Genomic DNA, 25,753 nt, shown 5'->3' on the forward strand with positions numbered 1-25,753 from the left:
GGGGTTTGGTGATGCAACGCGTGGCTGACCATGGGGTGGCTCCTGTGTTTTCTGTAGAGGAGGGCCGTGGGGCTGGGGGCAGAGGTTTGAGGAGACTTCGGGGTCGTCCATCAAGGCTGGGCTGTGGTGTCACGGTGGCCATCTGCACTGTCAGTGGAGCAGGGCTCCAGGAGACGGGTGGGCAGGACCGTGTGTGTCTGGGGTTTGCCAGACCGGGACAGTGAAAACCCAGGCAGAGAGGTGGGGGCAGGGCATTGGCAGCTGACAGGTGAGGGAGCCACACTGGGTGGAGGCCGCCATGGGGCGGGGCTGGGACCAGGGAGGGTGGCTCCCTGCAGGAAGGCCGGGGGAGAGCAGGGAAGGCACAGCCCCTTCAAAGGGGAGGAGGCAGGCAGGAGAAGCACCCGAGGGGGGCCTGTTGAGTGTAGAGTGCAGGAAACCCCATGGCCAGAAACTTCGGTGGGGCATCATGGTCCAGAGCGAACCCCCAAACCTGCCCGTGACCCTAAGGTGCCTCTGAGAGGGCTGCAGAAATGGGCTCCAGCTACGTGCCTGCCGGGCTCGGGGAGCCCAGGACCCTTTTGGCTGCAAGTGACGGAAACCAATGCCGACAGAAGCAGGGGACCCCGGCTGTGCCTGGGCCTGTGCGCCCAGGTGGGGCGGGGAGCCTGGCGGGCTCCGTTCTCGTCTCTGGGTTTGGTTTCATTCATTCTCCCCGGCGGCCGCAGGTCGAGGGCGGGGGGCACTGTCGGGTCCTGGGTGTGCGCCCAGCCGGGCCTCCTGCGGCCGCCGGTCATGGCCTCACCCTCCTGCCGTGGATTCCAGGCGGAGCCCCCCTCGGGCTGGGAACACTACGGGCAGGGCCAGGGTCCGCCCCCGCCGCCAGGGGACGCCCCGGGCCCCCCTGTGCGCATCCGGGGGCCCCGCGGGCAGGGCCAGGCCCTCCAGCCTCCCGCCGGCTGACAGCGCCGCGGCCGGGGCACTGGGGAGCGGGCTGCGCCAGCCGCTGACCCGCCGGAGCCGCCGTCGCTGTCCCCGCCCCCGGGGCTGGACCAATGGGAGCGCGCCTCTCCGGGCTCTGCCCAGGGGGCGGGGCCTAGAGCCCGCGGGGCTGGACCAATGGGAGCGCGCCTCCCGGGGCCCTGCCCAGGGGGGGCGGGGCGAGGCCGCGCACGCGCAGGGCGCGCCCGGGCGGGCCGGCTGGCTGGGAAGATGGCGGCGGGAGCCCTGGCTGCCGCCGCGGAGCGGGCCCCGGGCGTCCGGAGAGCGCGGGCCGGGGCGGGGGCCGGGCCATGAGCACGCCGCCCTCGCGTCCCCGAGCCGCGGAGCCCGCCCGCCCCTCGCCATGGCGCGGCTCGCGGACTACTTCGTGCTGGTGGCGTTCGGGCCGCACCCGCGCGGTGAGTGCCGGGGCCGGAGAGGGTCGGCCGGGGCGGGCGGGCCGAGGCCGCCGGGCCAGCGTCGCGATCGTCCGGGGCACCTGCCGCGCCGGCCGGGTCCGGGGGGCCTGGGTCGGGGGCGGGCGGGCGGGCGGTGAGAGGGATCGGGTCGCGCCGCCGCCGCACTCGGGGCAGAGCCGGGGCAGGCAGCGCCTCGGCGTTGCCGCGAGGAGAGCGGGCCCGGGCGGTCGCCTCCGACTCCCCGTGGGTGGGACGGGCTCCCCGCCTCGGCCGGCTGCCGGGCGGCTCTGCCTCCAGCGACGCGATCGTCCGCTCACGACCCCCTCGCCGACCCCGGTGCCTCCGGCCTGCAGCACAGGCCCGGCGCGGGGTGTCCCCCGCCCAGGCGGTTGGGCGGGTGCAGGCGAGGGCGAGGGGTTCGGGTGACACTGCACCTGGAGGTGGTGGTGGAGCTGGAGTTGGAGGGTTTCAGGAGGAAATGGGGGAGAGAAGAGCCTTCCTGGCAGAGGGCCGCGTCCGCAGGCCTGCAAGCCCGGCCGGGCGGGGGTCAGCGCGCTGCCTGCTGTCCGTCCGCTCCGCGAGGGCCTGTCCGCGCTCAGCGCCGTGTCTGAGAGCCCTTCAGCGCAGCGACAGGAGAGCACAGCCCGGCCATGACATCAGCAACAGCCGGGCGGCAGCGCCTGGGGCGCAGCGCCCGTGCCAGGCCCTGCACAGCCCTTTGTGTGCCTGACCTCACCCTCTGGGGCAGCCCACCCAGCTCTCCCGGCTGGTGCCCCGTGCACAGCGGGCACAGCGGGCTCGGGAGAGAGGCTGGGTGCCTGGCCCTAGGCCCGCGAGGGGGGCTGGGCGTGCTGTGTCGTCGGGGGTGGCTTGTGGTCAGGCTGGGCTGAACCCTGAGCCTGCGGTCCACCCTGCAGCTTGTCAGTCCTGCTGTCAGTCACCACCCAGGACCCAGGCTTCCTCTCCTCCTCGCCTGCTGGGCCCTGCGCCCTGCAGACCCTCCTCAGGGCCCTCCCACTCTGGACTCGCTCCCCCGCTCTGCTCCCGGCTGTCTGAATGCACCCCTGACACCGTGTCCGTGGGGAGCGTGTCTTCTCCGGAGGTGGAGTTCTCACGGCAGGAACCATTCTGCACACGGGGGACGCACTGTCAGTGGCGTACAGGCCAGAGGGGTGCATGGGATCCAGGGAGCAAGGCTGGCCCCTGTGCGGGGCTTGGGCTGGGTGCTGGGCAGGGGCTGCGTGTGCAGAGCAGGCTTGGAGGCTGATGGTGCTGAAGGTGGTGGGGGTCGGCCCGAGGAGGCAGAGACCGTGCTGACGGTGTGACAACAGACGTGGGGCGTGGAGGGCGAATATGAGGGAGGCAAGAGGAGGCATGGGTGGGCTCCGTGACCAGCTGGCTGTGACGTGTGCTCATGGGTATGCACCCCACAAGTATGTGCCGTTTAACCAGAACGGGGAAGGCGGGAGCCCACAGTGCCCACTTACCATGAGTGACAGGAAGGAGTGATTCCCAAGCTGTCCACTGCCTTGGGGGTGGGGCTCTGGAGCCCCAGGACCACTGCTCCAGGCTCCTGGCCAGCCACCAGCCTCAGGGCTTCCCTTGGCAGGACTCGCCCATCCCTGTGAGGAACAAGCCCACAAGCCGGGTGCGTGCTGTGGGGCCAAGGGCAGAGGAGCCCTGTGTGGGGGTCAGCAGGCCCCGCTTCGCCACCTGCTAGCTCTGTGACCTTGGGCCGGTCTTTAGGCCTCTGCACCCCAGTTTCCTCATCGTAGATGGGATGAGTCACGCAGACCTGCCAGGCTGCCATGAGCATGAGATGGACACACACATGAAGCTGTTCGCATGGCGGCTCCAGGAAGTGGTGGGTGTCTTGTTAGTGGCGAGCAGCAGGTGTGTGGACACCCCTGGGCACAGATGGAACGGACCCCTCTGTGGGAGGAGGAGGGGCCTTGCGTGCTGGAGGCCTAGGACATTAGGGCAGGGATGTGGGGTCCTTGGGTTCGGTGGAGAGGTTGGGGAGAGGTGGATGTCTTGGCCTGGACCTGGACATCCTGTCCAGAGCTGCTGGATGCAGGGCCTGGGTGCTGAGTCCCAGAGTCTTGCCAGAGGGAGAGCATCTTGGTTTCATGGTCACGACCTGGCGGACCTCTCCAGGGGGGAGGAGGGAAGGAGGGACCCCTTCTTTCATCGAAGAGGGTGCATGCCCCTCCCCTGGTGAGTGGGAGCACCTCCACACCAATACAGGCACCCTGTACTGGTCTGGTAACATCTCAGGTGCCAGACAGATCACCTCTGTCCACCTCCCGGCCTGGCAGGGCCCTGGCAGTGTCTGCTGACTTAACGCCGCGTGGCCAATGCTGGGTGTGTCTTTGGGAGCCAGAGATGCACTTGACCTGACCAAGTGGCCGAGGGACTAGGGGCTGGACCCTCCTGGTCCCCCCTGCCCCGGCATCTGAGAAGACCCCCCTCCATCCCATGGCCTGGCCTCTCTCGGTCCCGACGGAGCGGAGCTGCCACATTCCTGTGCCCCATCGCTCTCCCCACCCATGTCCTGCCCTCCCTCTGGAGCAGGTTGGGGCTGTTTGGGTGGCCTCGGTTGGCTCCCAGCCCCCACCTGGGAGTCGGAGGGTCCTAGCCGGTCTGGCCTGACTGAGGAGGCTGCGAGCAGTGGTTATGGGGCTCCAGAGCGCCAGCCCCTGTGAGGCCGCAGCCCCTCTGCACGGATCCTGTGCTGTGGCTGGCCGGGGAGCAGGAGGGCGCTGCCTGCCTCTGCTCTTCCTATGGCTGGGCTGGTCCCAGGGCGTGTGCACCCTCCCTGGCCTCTGCCCACAGTGCAGGCTAGCCCAGGCGGCCTCCAGGCACTCAGCCTGGCACTGGTGACGGGCGCTGCCAGCAGATGACAGAACGCATGCCCTGTGTTCTCCCGCCCCCATCAGCCTCAGCCCACACGGGACTGGCTGCTGGGATGTGGCTGTGGGAGGAAGTCTGGTCCCTGTCTGTGTCTCAGGGGACCTAGTGCCCTTCCTCCTAGGGCCCCCACCCCCACCCTGTGACGCAGGGCTGTGCTGGTCCCTGGGGTAGGGGCAGCTCTGGTGGGGCGCGGAGCAGCAGCAGGTCGCCTCCATGGCCACAGGGCTCCCTCGGGTGGGGGTGCTGGGAGACGGGGCAGAACCCAGCCTTGCCTCAGGGTGGGGCCCATCGCCACACTGCAGCCTGGCCCCTGAGGTGTGGGCTGGGGTCTCAGAGGGGTCAGGAGGCCAGGCCTCTCTACCGCGTGTCCTTCCGGGAGGCTGCATGCCTGGAGCGCCCGGGCTCCGGAAGCTGCCCGCACTCTGACTGAGGAACCTGTTTGCTTGTGGGGTGTGAGTGGGGCTGGCTGTGGGCGGATGGCGGTGTAGCCGGTTGTGTGCATTCAGCGAGCGCTAATTAGGCTGTGGTCTGTGCCAGGCTCAGGTGTGCGATGGGTACACAGTCGTGGCTTCTTGCTCACGGAGCTCCCATTGGCCCAGCCCCCCAACAGGTGTACCAGAGTCGGGTGTGGTGGAGGGAGGCAGGGCCTGCAGGCCCCAGGCTCGGGCAGCAGACAGCTGCCTGAAGGAAGGGACGCTGTTGGGCTGAGACCTGAAGGTCAAGTTTGGGGTCATCGTGGCCCAGAGAAGGTGCTGGTGCCATGAGCATCCCTTGCCCTGCCCAGCCACCTGCCCCTTAGGTAGTTGGGACAGTTCAGGAGTCGCCTCCAGTTGGTTCTTTGGAGGGTGGAGCCCTGCAAGTGAGAGTTGACGTTTCATACGATGAAGGGAGGGAGGGAGGGAGGGGACGGTGGCCAGTGGCCAGCTACTCTGTCCATGTCCTGGGGGAAGAGGCGCCGAGAGAGCTGCCTGCCTGCCTGGGAGGGGGGCTGTGGGGCAGAGCTGCACACCCCTCCTTCCTCCGCCTCTGCCCCATGGCAGGAACTGGGTGAGCCCTGGTGTCAGCCAGACCTGGGCCCAGATGTTGTTTGGAGCCCGCACCCGTCGGCCCTCCAGGGAGCTTGGGGGAAGGAGCCATCCCTTAGGGCACCCCAGCCTGGGCCGCACAAGGGTGGCCCTTGGGCGGGGGGCTGTGGGCATGTGTGTAGGTACATGTGGCACCAGCAGACATCTGTCCCTTTTCCCCACTTCGTCTTGTCTGCCACCTTATCTCCGAGTGTCGTGCTCAGAGGGGGAGGGGAGCAGGAAGCTGAGGTTTTGTGAGTCAGTCATGGCCCCTCATCGCCACCTCCAGCGCCACCTCCAGCACCAGCCAGAACCTCCTGTTGCCGACTTGGTCCTGCCTCGGGACCGGGAGGTGGTCTCCTGGGAGGGCGCTTTCAGACCTCAGGGCCGGGCCCACCCTCGCCTGTGCCGGGCTCTCTGCTGCCCTGGGCAGTGGTGAAGCTGCGCCGAGCAGGGGAGGGCCTGCGGGTCGAGTGTGGGAGGTGAAGGTGGGAGGCTTGTGTTTTTCCTGCTTCGCTCTGCTGCCCTGCGGGCCGGGAGCTGGAGGAAGAACAGAGACTGTGTCCTTTCTCCGAGTCCCCAGAGGCCAGGGTCCCCCAGCAGGGCCCGGTCATGCCTCCAGTTTGGTTCTGGGATGAGTAAGAGCCACAGGTGTGACCTTGACCTGGAGCAATGCCTGGGCACAGAGTGGGGGAAGCAGACGAGAGGGGCATAGTGGGCCCTGGGGTTCCAAGGAGTGGCTGGGTCTCTGGGGAGCACCCTGGGAGTTAGACTGGGAGGCAGCTTCCCTGGGGCACAAGCAGGAATGTGGGCCTCCTGCCCCAGCCCTCCTCCCTGGCCCTGGGTGGCTGTGCACAGCGGCCTCCTGTGCACCCTCCGCTCTCCCCTGGGGGTGCTCTGTCTCTGAGGCAGTGGGCACCGTGGTCTTTCCCTGCCACAGACACTGCGTGTGCGACCTCTGTACCTCTCAGGTGAGCCTCGGCTGACGGTGAGGCAGAGCCAGGGAGCAGGGCTGGGCGCTGGGCTGCGGGCGCCCACTGTCCTGGTGCCAGCTGTCAGGCCGGGGGCATCGTGAGGGCCTCGTGCCTAGGCTGGGGGTTGGCTGGGGGTCAGTCTGGAAGGATCGCCCCTCCTGGAGGGGGTGCGCTGTGCCTTCGGCTGCGTGCAGGCTGCAGTGGGCTCTGCGGGGGGTGCTGACCCTGGGCCAGGCCTGGGAGTGGGAGCGAGACAGGGAGGCCCGTCCACCACAGGGCTTCTCCCGCCCTCTGGTGGCCCTGGGCTCTGTGGCTGCCTGGTGGCCTCTCTCAGGATTATTTTTAGGGAAATTGTAGGTCTGGGAGCTGAGGCCAGCCTGGTGCCAGATGAGGACAGGGGCGGGGACGTTTCCACCCTGGGCTTCGAGGCTCCTGCCTGGTGGGGGGTGGTGGTGGCAGGTGCTCTGACCCCCTGCTCCTGTCTTCAGGGAGTGGGGAAGGCCAGGGCCAGATCCTGCAGCGCTTCCCGGAGAAGGACTGGGAGGATAACCCCTTCCCTCAGGGCATCGAGCTGGTGAGTGGGGTGTTGGCTGCTGGGGGCCAGGCCCCGCTAGGAACAAGGAGATGTCTGAGCTGCTTTGGGGGGTGGGGAGTGGGGGGCACTGGCTTGGCTGGCAGGGTGCTCGGTGCCCACATCCTGTCATCCCTCCCTCTTCACTATGGGGACCATGTCCTGCATCACAGGGTCTTCACCCCACCTAGACTATTCCCTTTTGTGGGGGGCAGGCTAGGTCAGGAAGTGAGGTGCCCCCGGTGGCCCAGGGAGGTGCTATCTGCTGCTCTGGCACCTGGCATCCAGGCCCTGGCTGTGCGCATACTCCGTGGCAGCGTGCAGAGGGAGCTGACCCCTGACCCTTCCCTTCCACAGTTTTGCCAGCCCAGCGGGTGGCAGCTGTGTCCTGAGAGGAACCCACCGACCTTCTTTGTTGCTGTCCTCACTGACATCAACTCCGAGCGGCACTACTGTGCCTGCTTGACCTTCTGGGAGCCGGCAGAGCCCACGCAGGTCAGCTTGGGGCTGCGCCCCTGCCCCTGCCCCTGCCCCTGCCCCTGGGTGTGTCTCCCTGTCTGCGGTTGTCCTGGCACCTAACCCCATGGAGCGTGGAGTTTCCGGAAGAGTCGCCCGTGTCCTCCTGCTGGGTTCACGGGACCTGCCTGAGAGCCGGGCGAATAGGCTTCTGTCCACAGGAAGCCGTGTGCTCGGAGGACGCTGCCGGGAGGGAAGAGGAAGCCGCCGAGGGAGGCTCAGGGCGACTGTCACCGGGCACGTCTGGCCCGCCCGGCCAGCTGTTCGCTCCAAAGACTCTGGTGTTGGTGTCTCGGCTGGACCACGTGGAGGTGTTCAGGGTGAGGCGGGCAGCCAGGGCCGAGGCAGGGCGTGGGTCTCCCGCCAGCTGCTGCCATGCTCGTCTGTGGCTCTTGCAGAACAGCCTGGGTCTCATCTACACCATCCACGTGGAGGGCCTGAGCGTGGGCCTGGAGACCGTGGTCGGGAACCTGCTCACCTGCACCATCCCCCTGGCTGGGGGCTCACAGGTGGGTCTGAGGCAGCTCCTGGGCCCTCCTTGTGCCGTGGCTGTGGGGGTGGGGCTGCAGGCACTCCAGAGTCGAGCCTGGGCGGAGCCCGGCCCCAGGCCTCGGACACGCGTGTGTCTTGGTGCCACTGCCAGCCGCCATCCCTCCTCAGCCTGCCTGCTCGCCTGTGTGTCCGTGTCGCCTGGCTCTCTGTCTGGCACCTGTCAGTGTTTCTGTCCTCTCGCTCCTGGGGTGTGCTGTCTCTGGATGCTCAGCCTCTGTCCGAGCGCCGTGTGCGCGTGTGTCTAACTGTGTCTCTCTGCCCGTCTGTCCTGTGCAGCTGGACTCTGTTGAGGACGGAGTGGTACGGACTCTTTGTTTCTTCTGCCCACCCAGGCCCATCCCTGCCCAGGTCAGAGGCCCGAGCTCTCTCTGCAGCACTGCTCGGGCCAGCAGAGGCTGGTGTGGCCTTTCCCTCGGGCCCTGTCAGCCCTCCAGGCCTGCTGAGGCCACGGAGCTCTGGGCTGACTCAGGACTGGGCGATGCCCCTGAGCACCACTCTCTCTCTCCCCACAGAGAACCATCTCTTTGGGGGCGGGTGACCGGCAGGTCATCCAGACCCCACTCACCGACTCCCTGCCCATCAGCCGCTGCAGCGTGGCCCTGCTCTTCCGCCAGCTAGGTGAGCCCGCCGCTCCGGGCCTCCCTTTCCGCCCCTGGCCGGGGTCAGAGGTTGAGGCTGTCACTGTGCGTGGGGTGGGGCGGGGCGGGGCCTGCCAGCCTGTCCTCTCCCTTCAGGCATCACCAACGTGCTGTCTTTGTTCTGTGCTGCCCTCACTGAGCACAAGGTGCTCTTCCTGTCCCGGAGCTACCAGCGCCTCTCAGATGCCTGCCGAGGACTCCTGGCCCTGCTGTTCCCGCTCCGATACAGGTGCCTGCCCGGGCCCCAGCTGCCACCCAGCCCTCTGCCTGGCCCCTCTGCCCAGCCCCCTCCTTCCTGGCGCCCACCTCACTGAGCCCTGGCCTTTGCAGCTTCACCTACGTGCCCATCCTGCCGGCGCAGCTCCTGGAGGTTCTCAGCACACCCACGCCCTTCATCATCGGCGTCAATGCAGCCTTCCAGGCAGAGACCCAGGAGCTGGTGAGGGCCACGCTGTGTATGCCCCGCGCTCCAGGCCCTGCTGGCTGGCCGGCGGGTCCCTGACCACCCACCGCCTTTGGTTCGCAGCTGGATGTGATTGTGGCTGACCTGGATGGAGGGACGGTGACTGTCCCCGAGTGTGTACACATTCCACCGCTGCCGGAGCCGCTGCAGAGCCAGACCCACAGCGTGCTGAGCATGGTGAGAACACGGGGAGGGCAGGAGGACGGGGCCTCAGCGCCTGGGCTGGTGCGCCTGACCACGCTCCTCTCCGCTGCTTAGGTCCTGGACCCGGAGCTGGAGTTGGCAGATCTCGCCTTCCCACCCCCCACAATATCCTCTTCCTCCCTGAAGATGCAGGTGGGGTCATGCCTTCCTGTGCCCTCTCCTTAGGCCTGCCGCCAGCACAGTGCAGCCACCCTGGCCACGGGGGAGGTGGGAGGGCAGGCGCTGAGCTCCGAGGGCCCTGGGCAGGAGCGGTGGTCAGTGCTGTCGCAGGCATCCCTGCGCTCTGTGTGGAGGGGGCTGGAGGGAGAGGAGGGTCTGAGGCACCTGGGGAGGCTTGAGCAGGGCCCCCACAGGGTTTGGGTTTGAGGAGGTGGCGCCTGGAGTGGGTGGAGGGTGAGGGCTGCCTGTGCAGGGGCCGGGCACTCACCTGCACTCACCTGCAACCCAGGACAAGGAGCTGCGGGCTGTTTTTCTGCGGCTCTTTGCTCAGCTCCTGCAGGGCTACCGTTGGTGTCTGCACATGGTCCGCATCCACCCGGAGCCTGTCATCCGCTTCCACAAGGTGGGCATCAGGGCGGGCACAGCGGTCGGGCAGCAGTCAGTGCCTGCGGGCTGACCTCCTCGTGCACCCCAGGCAGCCTTCCTGGGCCAGCGTGGGCTGGTGGAGGACGACTTCCTGATGAAGGTGCTGGAGGGCATGGCCTTTGCGGGCTTCGTGTCGGAGCGCGGGGTTCCCTACCGTCCCACGGACCTGTTTGACGAGGTGTGCCCTGCCCCAGCTGGGAGGAGCCCCCACCCCGCCCCGTCCTGGTCAGGGCCTGACGCCCTCTCTCCACAGCTGGTGGCCCACGAGGTGGCGCGGATGCGGGCGGACGAGAGCCACCCCCAGCGGGTCCTGCGTCACGTCAAGGAGCTGGCGGAGCAGCTCTACAAAAACGTAGGTGGGCGGCCCGGGTGGGTGGCCCCGGAGGCCGCTCTGCGGCCCAGTCCTGGGAGCTCGGGGAGCCCTGGTCTGCGCGCCCACGCCTCCTGTTTCCCCAGGAGAACCCGTACCCCGCCGTGGCTATGCACAAGGTGCAGAGGCCAGGGGAGGCCAGCCACCTGCGGCGGGCGCCCCGGCCCTTCCCCCGGCTGGACGAGGGCATGGTACAGTGGATCGTGGACCAGGCCACAGCCAAGATGCAGGGAGCACCCCCCGCTGTGAAGGCCGAGAGGAGGACCACCGTGCCCTCGGGGCCCCCTATGAGTGCGTAATGGGGGGGAGGCCCTGAGTCTGGCCCGGGGGGGGGGGGGTGAGGTCAGAGGTGAGTGCGAGCTCTGCTCCCCAGCTGCCATCCTGGAGCGGAGCAGCGGGCTCCATGGCAACAGTGCTCGCCGCCTGGAGGTGGTTCGGAACTGCATCTCCTACGTGTTCGAGGGGAAGATGCTGGAGGCCAAGAAGGTGAGGGCGCTGGGCGAGGGGGGCGCTGGGTGCAGGAGCGCTGGGCCCCAGCTGGGCCTCCTCACCTTCCATCAGTTGGGGGAGCTGGGCTGGCAGGGAGGGCAGTGGGTGCCAGGCAGGTCCCTCCAGCTCAGTGGGGTTCAGTGAGAGCCGTTTCTTTCAATTTTCTCTTTTAAATTCACTGGAGGGACGTTGGTTGATGGCTCACATGTTTCAGACGGGCACTGTGACACGTGGCCTGTAGATTGCGGTGTGTGTGTGCCCACCACCCAAGGTCAGATCTTCCATCACCATATACTTGGCCCCTTTATCCTTTCCTACGCCCCCCCACCCCCCAAAGGTTTCTTTATCCTCCACAGAAAGTGTTGACCCACATGTTTTTTTAAAAAACAGATAGAAAAGGGAACCCACTCACTGCTTTTGGTGGTGCTCGTGACAGCTGGGGGTCTCGGGACAGCTGTCGGTTCCTCCTGCCACAGCGGCGTGGCCGGGGCGGCAGCTCCTAGTCGTTCCCTAGGGAGCAGCAGGCCTGTGCTTGGGAGGGGGCCCGGCGGGCTCGCTGAGGGCTGTGCTGTGCTCAGGGCCGTCTGCGCCCCGGCTGATGAGCGTGCAGCCTGTGTCCTCCTGCCCCGCCTCCGCGCGCTGTCGCGTGAGGAGCCCTGAAGTCCCAGCCCCTGGCACACCTGGCCTGGACACCCGAGGGCCCTGTGTTTACAGCCTGAGCGCCCGCCCTCCAGGGCACAGTGGGTGGTCCCTGTGTAGTCAGTCACCTGCCCTCAGCCTCTGTGCTCCATCCCCAGCTGCTCCCTGCTGTGCTGAGGGCCCTGAAGGGGCGTGCGGCCCGCCGCTGCCTGGCCCAGGAGCTGCACCTGCACGTGCAGCAGAACCGCGCCGTCCTGGACCACCAGCAGTTTGACTTTGTCGTCCGCATGATGAACTGCTGCCTGCAGGTGAGGCGGCCGGCATGGGGCCCGCAGGGGGCCTGGCACTGCCAGGGGGTGGGGGAGGCCCTGGTCTGTGGGTGGGTACTGGGTTGTCCTGCCCTGAACCTTTGAACAGCCCAGGGCAGCCTGGGGAAGGTTCAGGAACCGTAGTGGTTGGTGCCCTGGGAGGTGAGGCGTGGAGGAAGGTCTGACGGCTCTGCCGCTGCCGCAGGACTGCACCTCTCTGGACGAGCACGGCATCGCAGCCGCTCTGCTGCCCCTGGTCACGGCCTTCTGCCGGGTGAGTGCTGGTGGCCCCGTGTGCCCTCCCCCCCGCCCCTTCCCGTTGCCCCTGCTGACGCCCGCCTGGCCTCTGTAGAAGCTGAGCCCGGGGGTGACGCAGTTTGCGTACAGCTGCGTGCAGGAGCACGTGGTGTGGAGCACGCCCCAGTTCTGGGAGGCCATGTTCTACGGGGATGTGCAGACCCACATCCGGGCCCTCTACTTGGAACCTGCCGAGGACCGAGACCCCTCCCAGGTGTGTGAGGACTCCCGGGCCTGGGAGTGGGGGGCGGGTGCTTGCCCGTCCCAGCTCACCCTCGGCTGTGGCAGGGCTGGGAGGAGCCTGCAGAGGAGGAGCGCTCGGCCCTGGATGTGGCGTCCGAGCAGCGGCGTCTGTGGCCCATGCTGAGCCGCGAGAAACAGCAGGAGCTGGTGCAGAAAGAGGAGAGCACGGTGTTCAGCCAGGCCATCCACTACGCCAACCGCATGAGCTACCTGCTGCTGCCCCTCGACTCCAGCAAGAGCCGCCTGCTGCGTGAGCGTGCGGGGCTGGGCGACCTGGAGAGCGCCAGCAACAGCCTGGTCACCAGCAGGTGGGTGGGCCTCCATGGGCCTGGGGGGCGGGGCTCGGTTGTGAGGCCTGTACCCACCATGCCCTCCCGGCCCAGCATGGCGGGCAGTGTGGCCGAGAGCTATGACACGGAGAGTGGCTTTGAGGACGCAGAGACCTGCGACGTAGCCGGGGCTGTTGTCCGCTTCATCAATCGCTTCGTGGACAAGGTCTGCACAGAGAGTGGGGTCACCAGCGACCACCTCAAGGGGCTGCATGTCATGGTGCCAGGTATGGGGGGTCTGGGTCTGGACACGCTCCCCGTGGGCCCTGGGCTGGGCCCCGGGTGAGGACTGTTGTCTCCCAGACATCGTCCAGATGCACATCGAGACCCTGGAGGCTGTGCACCGCGAGAGCAAGAGGCTGCCCCCCATCCAGAAGGTGTGTGGGGCCTGGAGGGGCTGGGCCCCTGTACCTGGGCTGGGTCCTGAAGTGCTGCTTCTGTGTCTGAGCAGCCGAAGCTGCTACGGCCTCACCTGCTGCCCGGCGAGGAGTGTGTGCTGGACGGCCTGCGTGTCTACTTGCTCCCCGACGGGCGTGAGGAGGGCTCTGGGGGCAGCGGGGGTGGCCCCGCAGTGCTCCCAGCCGAGGGTGCCGTCTTCCTCACCACCTACCGGGTCATCTTCACGGGGATGCCCACCGACCCCCTGGGTGAGCCTTTGGACACGCCTCTGCCCTGCCTCACACCCGGGGCTTTGGAACGAGTAGGACTCTCCCTGCCTCTCCTTCCCCATCTCGGGTGCAGGTCACTGCTTCCCTCCCCCTGCCCGGCCCCCTTAGCCCTGGGACCCCAACGTTGGGACTGTCCCCTCCCGTCCCCTGACTCTGTGCCGGCTGTCACAGTGGGGGAGCAGGTGGTGGTCCGCTCCTTCCCGGTGGCCGCGCTGACCAAGGAAAAGCGCATCACGGTCTCGACCCCCGTGGAACAGATCCCGCAGGACGGGCTGCATCTGCGCTCCTGCACGTTCCAGGTGGGCCCGCGGGGGGCGCAGGACGCAGTGGGTGATCTGCCAGCTTTGGGGCGCTCCTGTTTGCTCTACGGGGCCCCCACCTTTGAGTCTGTGTCTGGAGTGTGCTGCATAAGCTCAGCACGACCCAAATGTACACAGAGGAGGAGGAAGCACGGTTAGAGGCCGTGCTCCGCGGCCTGCCAGCCACACTGGCCGGTGGCGAGGGCCCGCGTGCCCAGTGCTGGCGCTCCCTTGGAGCGACACGCCCGCCAGCCCCAGGTGTGCCCAGCACGACGCAGAGGCAGGGGGCCCTTCACAGCCGGGTGCTGGGCCTTCCCCGACCCCCAGGGCCCATCTGGTCGCAGGGTGTTGACCATCCATCTCATTTGGGAGGCACAGGGCTTCCTGTAGGCTCGCCCGCCTCTGTGGTCATGGCCGCCCAGACCTCAGAGGCCTTGTGTCTGACGCAGCTGCTGAAGATGGCCTTCGACGAGGAGGTGGGGTCCGAGAACGCCGAGCTCTTCCGCAAGCAGCTGCACAAGCTGCGGTACCCGCTGGACATCAGGACCACCTTCGCCTTCACCCAGGGCTCCGCGCACACGCCCGGCCGGCCGCCCCGCACCACCAAGGACAAGGGTCCCTCTCTCAGGTGTGGAGCGGGGCCCGGTGCCAGGGAGCCCATGCCTCCCAAACCGCTGGGTGCGGGCCTGTGCCTGTCCGCTCACTGCCGACCTCGCACCCCAGGACCCTGTCCCGGAACCTCGTGAAGAACGCCAAGAAGACCATGGGGCGGCCGCACGTGACTCGGAAGAAGTACAACCCCCCCAGCTACGAGCACAGGGGCCAGGCCCCTGAGGACCAGGAGGATGAGATCTCAGGTGGGGTGCGGGCAGCCCTGGGTGCTGGGGGTGAAGACCCCTGTGCAGGGGCCCTGGTGCTGTGGGGGTGACGACTCCTGTTGCCTGGCCTCCCCAGTGTCAGAGGAGCTGGAGCCCGGCACGCTGACCCCGACCTCGGCCCTGAAGCCCTCCGACCGCATGACCATGAGCAGCCTGGTGGAGCGGGCCTGCTGCAGGGACTACCAGCGCCTGGGCCTGGGCACGCTGAGCAGCAGCCTGAGCCGCGCCAAGTCGGAGCCCTTCCGCATCTCCCCGGTCAACCGCATGTACGCCATCTGCCGCAGGTGCGTGCTGGCCTGGAGGAAGCCACGGGCTGGGGTGCTGCCTGCAGCCGCCTCACCTCACGCCCCCCCACAGCTACCCGGGGCTGCTGATCGTGCCCCAGAGCGTCCAGGACAATGCGCTGCAGCGCGTCTCCCGCTGCTACCGCCAGAACCGCTTCCCCGTGGTCTGCTGGCGCAGTGGACGCTCCAAGGCTGTGCTGCTGCGCTCGGGGGGCCTGCATGGCAAGGGTGTCGTCGGTCTCTTTAAGGCCCAGAACACGCCTTCTCCAGGTACCCTCCCTCGTCCTCATGCGTGCCCTGGTCCCGTGCCCCATGCCCACTGCCCACTGCAGCTCTGCCTCCTGCCCCAGGCCAGTCCCAGGCGGACTCCAGCAGCTTGGAGCAGGAGAAGTACCTGCAGGCCGTGGTCAGCTCCATGCCCCGCTACGCCGACACATCCGGCCGCAACACCCTCAGCGGCTTCTCCTCAGCCCACATGGGCGGTCATGGTGAGGGGGCTCATGGGCCAGAGGACTTTTGGGGGTCATGGTGACATTTATGGAGGGCAGGTCAGTGAGGGGGCAGAATGTTTGGGGTCTGAGACCAGGGAGAAGGGCCAGCACGGGACCAGGTAAGCCCCCTGAGCCCCTGTTCTGACCACTCCTACCCCCCTGCGCTCTCCGACCTCCTGGCCGTCCATGGACACAGCGTCCCTCCTGCATCCCCTCAGGGTCCCCATGGCCCACTCCATCCAGCCATCCTCCCTCTTGGCTTCTCTCCTTATCTGTCCTGGCCCCTTGGGCCTTGTCTGCACTGGTCTCCCCATCCCTGTCCCCACCACGGCCCCCTCCGTGCACACGGGACCCGCTGTTCCCAGGTGGCCCATGCTGGCGGGACTCGCCCTCCCTCTGTCCACGCCAGCCCTGCCCAAGAGCCCGCCCCCTTCTGTGGCTCTGCCCTGCACGCAGAGAAGGCCCCAGGCCCTGAAGGTCGGGTGGAGGGCCTAGGGGCCATCAGTGGACCCTGCCCTTTGCTGCAGGGACACGTGCAGGGTGGCCCCTGTAGAGGGGTGGTCTGGCCGCCTGGGCAGCAGGTGGGGAACCTATTGATGAGGTGAGCCAGGTGGGTGCGAGGTGCGGGGAGAGGCTCAGATTTCAGGAACCACCCCTGAGGGCCTCATTCTGTAACGAGGGAGGAGTGTCTTCCTCGGGGTCCCACTCCAAGGCACTTACTTCTGCATCCCCTTTCCCACCTGATCTCATAGGCTTCTGCCTGACCCCGACCCCCCACACACCCCCACACCGTGTCTAACCCTGTCTCCCCCGTCTGCCTCCATTTCTTCCATCTGACCCTGTCTCCCCATCTGACCCTGTCTCCCCATCTGACCCCATCTCTCCATCTGACCCCATCTCCATCTGACCCTGTCTCCCCCTGGCTGCCGTGGCTCAGGTGCCACGTGAGGGCCACTTCTCCGTGAGCCCCGCCCCATTGGTGCAGAGGGGATGTGGTGGTTGCTTCTTGGTCAGACCTCTCTGGTTCCCTCCATCCCTACTCTCCTACTTGTCCGCGTTTTTCACTGCAGTCCACACGCTGGGGTGACAGGTGGGTTTTGGGGGCTGGTGGTACTCCCCCCAGGCCAGGCCTTCCAGAAGCCCGTACGTCCTCCTTGATTCTGAGTCCCTAGGTCTGCCATCCTCCACCCCTGACTGTGGAGGAGGGGCTCCAGGTGCACGAGGGCCTCGCCTGCCCCTCCTGCCCTCACACGCTCCCTCTGCTGTCTGAGCAGCCTCCCTCCCAACCAGCCCACACTTCAGGGTTCATGTCCCCTGTCTGTTGCCACTTACTGGGCACTAGGGACAAGGGGGCTGGGAACGGGCAGCCAGTCACCCTGGTGGGTGCTCATGGGGATGTCCTCTGGGGCACAGGTCTGGCCTTCTCCTCAGTGCTCTGGTTCGTGGCTTCTGCTTTTCCACACATCAGAGGCCACCTTTGCATGCGATTGTGGGGACATGGTGGCACTGCCACCCACCCTCCCCTGGTGCCTGCACCTCCCTGTGGCCACCTGGGCACTTCTGGCTCCACAGCCTCCTGGTCCCCCAGCTTCAGGGCAGCCCAGGCTCCATCCACGTGACAAGGACACCTGTGTCCTCCCTGGGTGTGCCTCCTGTCCCTGCGTGGAGGGGTGCGCTAGTGGGCAGGGCTGTGTCCCTGCTGCCTCCTCAGGCGACCAAGGCTGGAAGCAGGCTTTGGAGCAGCTGCCTGGCGAGGTTCTCTGTGCCTCGAGCTGGGCCGGACCAGCCCGTGAGCCTGGGGCCTCCCTCCCCGGTGGACAGCACCGCTCGGCCTGGGGCTGGGCTGGGCCGTCTGTGTCCTTGACTGCACGTGCTCCCTGGCTGCGGCTGGAGCTTCCGGATCTGGTGGCTGCTGGGAAGAGGCTGCTTGGTGGGATGTGCTGTGAGCGGCTTGGGGCCGTGCTGTGGGGTCCAAGGGCCCAGGGACAGGTCGTAGAGGAGGTATCTGAAGGGGGGCCCAGGGTTCCTGCCTCCTCTGACCTTTCCTACCTGCCCCTGCCAGAGGACCTGGGAGAACCCTGCAATTTGGCCCTGGCGTGGACCCTGCTGTCTGGGGGCTTCTGGGGGGCTCGGTGGAACCCAGTCCTGCATGTGGCCCCTTTGGTCCACAAGACCCCATGCTGGGCACCCACGTGGGCCTGGGCCAGGCCTGAGCCTTCTTTCTGCTGTGCCCCCAGTGCCCAGCCCCAGAGCCAGGGTCACCACGCTGTCCAACCCCATGGCGGCCTCGGCCTCCAGACGGACCGCACCCCGAGGTACCGTACCATCCACTTAGGCTGGCGCTCCCCACACCTGGCACAGATGCCCCCGTGTGACTGAGTCGTCGTGGGCACTAACGTCCCCCCACGCCTGCCACTAACGCCCCACACAACAGACTGGCATAACCGAGCCCTCCCACGGCCCTGGGCACTAACCTGGCCCCCGAGTCCTGCCCCTGCCCCGGCCCTGACGCAGCTCAGGCTCCTCAGGGCCCTGCTGGCCTCCCCGCCTCCCCGGGAGCTCAGCCCCAGGTAAGTGGTGCCCGGCCCAGCTCGGGGGCTCACCTGGTCTCTCCGTGCAGGTAAATGGGGCAGCGTTCGGGCCAGCGGGCGCAGTGGTGGGCTCGGTGGTGATGTGGGCTCCCGGCTAGCAGGCAGAGACATGCGGGGGCCCCCCCAGGCGAACGGGGCTCCCCCAGACTCAGGCTTTCTGCGGCCCCAGCGTGCAGCCCTCTACATCATTGGGGACAAGGCCCAGTTCAAGGTGACTGGTCGGGGCATGGGGCCAGGTGGGGCCAGGAGCCGGGCAGGTCTCACCATGTGCCCTCCTCCAGGGCGTGCGACCAGACCCCCTGCAGCAGTGGGCGCTGGTGCCCATCGAGATGTTTGAGGCCCGGCAGGTGAAGACCAGCTTCAAGAAGCTGCTGAAGGCATGTGTCCCGGGCTGTCAGGACTTCGAGTCCAGCCCCACCTTCCTGCGCTCGCTGGAGGATTCGGAGTGGCTCACCCAGGTCTGCACTGCCCCTGCCCCCACTGTGGCCGAGGGCCCTCGGGGGGTGAGGAGATGGGGAGGGGCTGTTGGGCTACCCCGGGTTCTGGGCCCTTCACTCACTGCTGCCAAGGGCAGAGGAGGTCTTGGCTCACTTATCCAGCAGGATTGGGCCCTGGGAGGGAGTGATGGCCACTTCCCACCCCGGTCAGGGCCAAGGCTGTCCTTGGCGGGGTGCTGTGCATCCCAAGGACGGGCCCCCTCTCCAGTGCTGGGGGCTGGGAGGGCAGGAGGCAGCAGGGTTCAGCTGTTCGTCGCTGTGCCTACCTTGCCGGCTACCCTGGGTGCATTGCCCACCTGGCTGCCCTCCTGGGGGTGTGTGGGTCCTGGGCTGGTCGGGGCCGGTCCGAGGCTGCTGGTCCCTGCAGATCCACAAGCTGCTGCACGTGTCGGTGATGGTGGTGGAGCTCCTGGACGCAGGCTCCTCTGTGCTGGTGAGCCTGGAGGACGGCTGGGACGTCACCACGCAGGTGGTGTCCCTGGTGCAGCTGCTCTCGGACCCCTTCTACCGCACCCTGGAGGGCTTCCGCCTGCTGGTGGAGAAGGAGTGGCTGTCCTTTGGCCATCGCTTCAGCCACCGGGGGGCCCACACCCTGGCCGGGCAGAGCAGCGGCTTCACGCCCGTCTTCCTGCAGTTCCTGGACTGTGTGCACCAGGTGAGTGGGTGGCGGTAATGGAAGGCTGAGCCCCCGGGCCCTGGTCCCTGGCTCCTGACCCCTAACCTCTGACCCTGCACAGGTCCACCTGCAGTTCCCCATGGAGTTCGAGTTCAGTCCCTTCTACCTCAAGTTTCTTGGCTACCACCACGTGTCCCGCCGCTTCCGGACCTTCCTGCTGGACTCGGACTACGAGCGCATTGAGCTGGGTAGGTGCAGGAGGTGGTCGGGCAGGGTGGGTGGGGGCTGGCTGGCGGGGCTCAGTGCTGCCCCCTGCAGGGCTGCTGTACGAGGAGAAGGGGGAGCGCAAGGGCCCGCAGACCTGCAGGTCTGTGTGGGAGTATGTGGACCGGCTGAGCAAGAGGACGCCTGTGTTCTACAACTACATGTACGCGCCCGAGGACACGGAGGTGAGCTGGGCAGGGCCTGGTTGAGCCAGTGGCCTTCTCCTGGCCCAGCTCCTCATGCCACGCCTGCCCCCAGGTCCTGCGGCCCTACAGCAACGTGTCCAACCTGAAGGTGTGGGACTTCTACACCGAGGAAACGCTGGCCCAGGGCCCCCCCTATGACTGGGAGCTGGCCCAGGTGTCCCCGGAGCCCCCGGAGGAGGAGCGGCCTGACGGCGGTGCTCCCCAGAGCCGGCGCCGCGTGGTGTGGCCCTGCTACGACAGCCGTCCCCGGGCCCAGCCCGACGCCATCTCACGCCTGCTGGAGGTAGGCGCGGGCCCCACCCACCGCATGCCCTGACACGGGGTGCGTGTGTGTGCGTGTCCAGTGGCCCTGCCCTTCACCGGCCTGCACGCTGCCTGCCCGCCTGCCGGGGCCTGCCCTGCCCTGGCTGCAGGCAGTGGTGCTCTGGGCCTGTGCACGCTCCCTGCCACCGGGTGTTGGCCCTGAGGAAAGCCAAGGTTCTCCCAGGTCCTGGCGCGCCAGCTCCCACCCCTCTTCTGGTTCACCTGCCTCGTGTCCCCTTTCGAGAAGCGTGCCTATGGGCCTGGGAGCGTGGGGTTGACGCCAGGCCTCCTCTCCTCGGAGGTCCTGTCTGCTCTGCCTCAGGAATCGGGATCTATGGGGCCAAGGCCCTAGGGCAGGGAAGAGCCCTGTGAGCTGGGGGGTGGGGGCTGGGTGGCAGGGATGCCCAGCAGCCAGAATTCTCCACGGTGGCCAGGCAGTCAGGAAGGCTGGACTGAGTGGCTGTGGGGGAATATCTCGGCATCTTGGAGCTTCTGTTTCCTTGTGGGGAGAGTAGAGGTGCTAATTCCTGCGTCTCGGAGGTGGTCGTGCAGACCAGCAGGAATAGGTTTCAGCAGGGCCACACTGGGCCTGGCCTGAGGGCACCTGCCACCAGGGGCTGGGGGAGCACAGGGCCATGGGTTTGTGGGTGAAGGTGACCCACAAGCACAGGGAACAGAAGAGAGTTCCTCTTTATCTCTGGGAACACGAATAGACTTGGGGTCTGGAGTGAACTGCGCCACTGACTTCCTTACAACCCACACCCGTGTGGCACGTTCTTGTCTGTACTTGGGCTTCGACTGCATGTGTGTCTGCATTTGAGTTTCTTTTACTCAGAATGTGGTTGGGTCTCATCTCTTCTGACGGTTCCTTTTATTGGAATTTTTACTCTGTTTACACTTAATTGTTGATGTCGTTTGAAGTCTAGCATTTTGTTATTTTCTACTTCATTTTTTTTGTCCCTTTCCTAACAATCAGTTGTTACTGTTCCGTGTTATCTACTTATCAGGCTTTTGAGCTATGCCTCTTTGTGTTACTTGTAGTGGTTGTGAGGGACCCCAGCAGTCCTCCCTTATCCATCCATGGTTTCAGTTACCTGTAATCAACTATGATCCAAAAATAACAAATGAAACGTTCCAGAAACCAACAGTTCATCCATTTTAAATTGCGTATTATTCTGAGTCGCGAGATCCTGCACCCGCTGTCCTGCCCAGAACCCCACCCCCACCCCCCACCCCCCGCAGATACTCCTTCCTGTTAGCCACCTGGGTTGTCAGCTTGACTCACAGTATTGCAGTGCTCGGGTGAAGTCACCCTTGTTTTACTAAATAACAGCCCGAACCCATTCACATAACTTACTACAACGTATAAGTCAACTTTATTACTATTGCTGGTAATCTCTTAGGATGCCTAATTTATAAGTTAAAGTTTATCGCAGGTATGAATGCACAGGAGAACACATAGTATAGATGGTAGGCTGGTACTGTTCACGGTTTCAGACATCACGTGGGGGTATTGGCACGTGTCCCTGCGGATAAGGGGCTGACTGAACAATCTTGTCTTGAATTCTCTGTGCCACCTGACACACAGACCCAGTCAGACCCTCCTCATCACCCCTGTCTGTCTGTCATGTTGTCATCCTGCAGTTTACGTTCACCTGTGTTACAAATACACAGGAGGGATGGTGTTTACATCGTCAACTTGGTTTTAAAGAGATGAGGAAATGAAAAAGCCTCTGTAATTGCCATTTTCAGTATTCTTTCTTTTAGTGTAGATCTGGTCTAGTATTATTTCCCATTGGCCAGTGTTTCTTGTAGTGCAGGTCTCCTCAGCTTCTGTTTACCTGAAAGTGTCTGTATTGTGCCTGTATTTATTAAAGGGTGTTTTCGTTGTGTATAGAATTCTAGATTGACAGCTTTTTATACTCAGTCGTTTAAAAATATGATTCCAGATGTTTTCTGTCTTGTAGTGTTTCTGATTAAGAGTTGGTCTCTTTCTTATGGTTGTAAACTGCATAAAGTGCCCTTTTTTTTACTCTTACAACCTTTAGGATTTTTCTCATCATTTTTGGTTTCATCAATTTGACCATCACATGGTTTTTCTGTGTTCATTATGCTTGGAGCTCTTTAAGCATCATAAATCTATGGGATGATAGTTTTCATCAAGTTTAATACATTTTAGGCTATTATTTCTTTTAAAAGTTTTTTTCTTCACAATCTCTCCCTTCTTTCCTCTGGGACTTTATTTTGCCATAGGTCATTGAGGCTATTTTTCTCTCCTGTCTTTCCTCTCTGCAATTCATTTTGGAGGATTTCTATTACCTTGTCTTCAAGTTTATTTCTCTTATGTTTATGTGCTCTTAAGTCTATCTAATTAATTTTTCATTTTAGATATTTTTCAGCTCTAGAATTTTTTTTCATAGTTACATTCTCTGCAGAGTCCCCATCTCTTCAACCATTATGTCCATCTTTTTCTTAAAATCTTGTGTGGTAATTGAATACCAATTTCATTTGGGGGCTGTTTCTTTTAACCTTTCCACTAAGTATGGGTCTCATTTTCCTGCATTTTTGTTGTCTAATCATGTTTCATAAGCTGGACACTGTGGGTTCCTTTTTGAGCGTTAGGAATGTGTTGTCTTCCTTGAATGTGTCTTGAATTTTATTCTTCCAGGCAGCTAATGGGCTTGTGTGTCAGCTGGTCTTCTCTGGGGTTGTTTCTAAGCTTTGTTAGGGCAGCTCGAGAGACACCTTCCCCCTGGTTCAGAGGGGCCCTGCTTCACAGGCGTGGCCCCTCCTGGGTTTCTGCTGACGGTGCGTGTGCTCGCCAAGAGCCTGGCTCTGGGTGTCTGGCATTGCTTCATCTCCCCGCAGTGCGTCCCCTCCAGGCTTGGATTTAGCTACAGCTCCTTAGTAGCTGCTCAGGCCTCGTGACATCTTGCCTGTCACATGGCAGTTTAATTTGGCCAAACACTCAGGAGGCCTCAGTGTGGGTTTCTGTGCCATCCCTCCCCTCCATCGCCGCCCTGCGGACCCACACACGTCGGCCTCCCCAGCCTCCTGGCGGCTGCCTCCGCAACTCCGCAACTCGGTGCTTGGCTCAGGCTCTGCCTCCCGATTGTGGCCGTGGCCCTGGTGTCACCGTCTCAGGGCCTCTGGCCACACTGGTCCAGCCCATGGTTGGCTACGGCGGCTAGTCAGGAGCTGATCACCGTTGTGACCAGAGGTGGACGCCCCGCCTTCGGGGGCACATTAGCCGGCAGTTCCGTTGCGTTCTAAAGAGCGCGGCCTCTTTCCTGGTAGGGATTGGGTTTCCCTTTGAACTTGAGCCATTTTCCTGCCGTAGCCGGTTTGGGTTTGCAGTGCCCTCGTTGTGTTGTGATGCCTCTTACTTGTGTGGTAACACTTCCAGCTGTTGTCTCTAAACACTGATTCTGCACCTCCCCCACCCTGTCTTCTCCTTTTGTCCTGTTAATACACGTTAGCCTTTTCCTACTGTCTCACTTTCCTGTATTTTCTTCCTTTTGCTGTTTCACGTCCCAGGCTGGGTACTTCTGAATAACGCTAGCTCCCTGATTCTCCCCAGGAGCTGCAGCGGCTGGAGACCGAGCTGGGCCGGCCCCCTGAGCGGTGGAAGGACAACTGGGATCGGGTGAAGGCTGCCCAGCGCCTCGAAGGCCAGCCAGACGGACGTGTGAGCGGGAGTGGCTGTGGGGGGCTGGGTGGGCTTGCTGCCAGGAGGTGGTGGAGGCCACCTGGCACTGACACAGGCCCGTCTCCTGCCCCCAGGGCACCCCCAGTTCTCTGCTGGTGTCCAGTGTGCCCCACCACCGCCGCTCGCTGGGTGTGTACCTGCAGGAGGGGCCTGTGGGCTCCACCCTGAGCCTCAGCCTGGACAGTGACCAGAGCAGTGGCTCAACCACATCCGGCTCCCGCCAGGCCGCCCGCCGCAGCACCAGCACCCTGTACAGCCAGTTCCAGACGGCTGAGAGTGAGAACAGGTGCGAGGCACCGCCCACTGAGCTGTGGGCACCTCTGGGCTGGGGGCCTCTCAGATCACGGACAGGTGCCCTTGGGGAACTTCTGGTCATTCTCGGGGGGGGAAGGACTTGTGGGGGGACCCGACAGTGGCTTGAGCTTCAGCTCAGTTGCTAGGGACACAATAGTGGCTTGGAAGGGGTTTGGGATGTAGAACCAGTGACCATAGGCCAGCCAAGGTGGCTGCAGAGCAGAGGGACAGGGCTGTGGGTACAGTGAGGGCAGGCAGGGTGCCAGGGGAGGTTGAGTAGGTTCCCGGTGAGGCCAGGGCCTGGCGGCTGCATCGCCCTCTGGGCCTGGGGAGCTGCTGGATGGTCCTCCCTGTCCACAGCACCTGCCGTGTGTGCAGGGCGGCTTCACGGACACCCGAGGCTCTGATGTGGGGGGCCCTTCTCCGCTTTTCTGGGGCTCCCTGGTCAGTGCTCAGCCTTGCTTCATTTGGGGACAGGGGCATTGGTCTTGCTGCTAGGACTGGCCAGAAGGGGAGGGGACTGCTGGGCCTGGCTGGGCGCTGATGGCCCTGGTTCCACTACCAATGCAGGTCCTACGAGGGCACCCTCTACAAGAAGGGGGCCTTCATGAAGCCCTGGAAGGCCCGCTGGTTCGTGCTGGACAAGACCAAGCACCAGGTGAGTGGTCAGTGGGCACAGGGTAGGCACGGGCTAGGACCCGCCCTGACTTCCTGTCCCCCTCAGCTGCGCTACTACGACCACCGCGTGGATACAGAGTGCAAGGGGGTCATCGACCTGGCGGAGGTGGAGGCCGTGGTGTCTGGCACTCCCACCATGGGCGCCCCCAAGACCGTGGACGAGAAGGCCTTCTTCGATGTGAGCTGTGACCAGGGTGCAGGAGAAGGCGGGCGGGCGGGCAGGCAGGGGGCTCCGTGGGGTGGGCCGAGGACTCAGCTACCCACCCTCCCCAGGTGAAGACGACTCGTCGTGTTTACAACTTCTGTGCCCAGGACGTGCCGTCGGCCCAGCAGTGGGTGGACCAGATCCAGAGTTGCCTGTCAGATGCCTGAGCCCAGCCCTGCCCGGCTGCGCTGTGTCCAGTTACAGACCACTAGGGGTGGGCAGGGCCCCCCGGCCATGTTTACAGCCCCCACCCTTGACAGTATTGAGGCCCAGCCCCCAAATTTGTGTGTATAGCCCCTGCCAACCCCATCCTGCCCACCCCGCCCGCCTGGCCAGCTCTGACTTATTTTGGAGTCCTGGCTGAGCGCTGGCGGGAGGCGCCATGGTACAGCCCTCTCGGTGGGCCTGTAAATAGCCCAGCCCTGTCCGCGTGGTGGCCCCGGCGGCCCGCAGGCACCCTGTTCCCACAGAGTCTATAAAGAGAACTAACTATGTGCCACACGCCTGCGTCTCCTCAGCTTCCCAGAGGAAAGGACCCAGGTCGGCCGCGTTGGGGTCGAGCACTCTGCCAGGCTGTCCACAGCCCTGGGGCGGCTCCCTCAGGTCCCTGCTCTGGCCTGGCCTGGCCTGGGCTGGTTGTGGGGTTGCACAGCCTGAGGACCTCCCTGGTGTGAAGAGGCAGTGGTTTCCGTAAGGGGAGGTGGAGTCGGGAGGCTGCCCAGAGGGCAGACTGGGCGGAGGGGCTGGAGGATGGGGTCACGAGACATGGTGGTCGCTGGTCAGATGGAAGGAGGTGCTAGGAGGGGGGCTGGGAGCGAGGGTGCCCGAGGATGTGGGGAAGAGGGTTCATACGTGGCGCGGGCATGGCCCTGAGGCAGGTGTGGTGGCTGTCACTGATGGCCTTGGTTCTGGGAATCGGTTCCACATGCCTATCCACCCCCCAGCATGTCTTGGGAGTAATGGGCTCCTTTCCCATTCAGACATGAGTCCCACCAGCCCCGGCCTCACCTGTGGGGTGGGCAGCAGGTGGGGTGTGGGGGATGGGTGTCAGAGCTGAGAGAACATTGCAGTGGTCTGGGGGTGGCCACTGGTTCCTGGTCAGAGGGCTGGTGGTGTGAGGGCCTAGCTAGGGGTGGCATCTGTCAAGTAGAAAAGCAGAGGTGGCCCTGGCTGGTATGGCTCAGTGGATGGAGCATCGGTCTGTGGACTCAAGGG

The 25,753-nt window shown here is 64.7% G+C and overlaps 1 protein-coding gene across 9 annotated transcripts; it reads left to right on the forward strand.

Annotated features, from left to right (window-relative positions):
• The first annotated feature begins 1,179 nt into the window (after nt 1–1,179).
• Nucleotides 1,180–25,039, forward strand: SBF1 (SET binding factor 1). Of its 9 annotated transcripts, none has more exons than XM_036311326.1 (41): nt 1,212–1,400; nt 6,840–6,925; nt 7,280–7,417; nt 7,600–7,758; nt 7,837–7,947; nt 8,267–8,290; nt 8,503–8,608; nt 8,725–8,857; nt 8,959–9,067; nt 9,155–9,268; nt 9,350–9,427; nt 9,744–9,857; nt 9,930–10,058; nt 10,134–10,232; nt 10,337–10,541; nt 10,624–10,736; nt 11,537–11,686; nt 11,892–11,960; nt 12,039–12,197; nt 12,272–12,534; nt 12,610–12,782; nt 12,859–12,932; nt 13,007–13,202; nt 13,395–13,522; nt 13,972–14,150; nt 14,246–14,379; nt 14,477–14,684; nt 14,758–14,954; nt 15,035–15,172; nt 17,413–17,490; nt 17,796–17,977; nt 18,048–18,224; nt 18,631–18,918; nt 19,001–19,127; nt 19,198–19,328; nt 19,402–19,632; nt 23,233–23,340; nt 23,436–23,647; nt 24,226–24,313; nt 24,380–24,511; nt 24,607–25,039. In XM_036311326.1, the coding sequence occupies exons 1-41, from the start codon at nt 1,346–1,348 to the stop codon at nt 24,703–24,705; spliced, it is 5,694 nt and encodes a 1,897-aa protein (XP_036167219.1). In that variant the 5' UTR covers nt 1,212–1,345; the 3' UTR covers nt 24,706–25,039. The 9 variants fall into 9 exon arrangements, with proteins under 9 accessions (XP_036167223.1, XP_036167219.1, XP_036167220.1 ...); XM_036311327.1 differs by having other exon boundaries at nt 7,600–7,749; XM_036311330.1 differs by lacking the exon at nt 6,840–6,925 and having other exon boundaries at nt 1,180–1,400.
• Nucleotides 25,040–25,753: the final 714 nt, after the last annotated feature.

This window comes from Myotis myotis, unplaced genomic scaffold, assembly GCF_014108235.1.
Source record: "Myotis myotis isolate mMyoMyo1 unplaced genomic scaffold, mMyoMyo1.p scaffold_m19_p_54, whole genome shotgun sequence".
NCBI classification, from domain to species: domain Eukaryota; kingdom Metazoa; phylum Chordata; class Mammalia; order Chiroptera; family Vespertilionidae; genus Myotis; species Myotis myotis.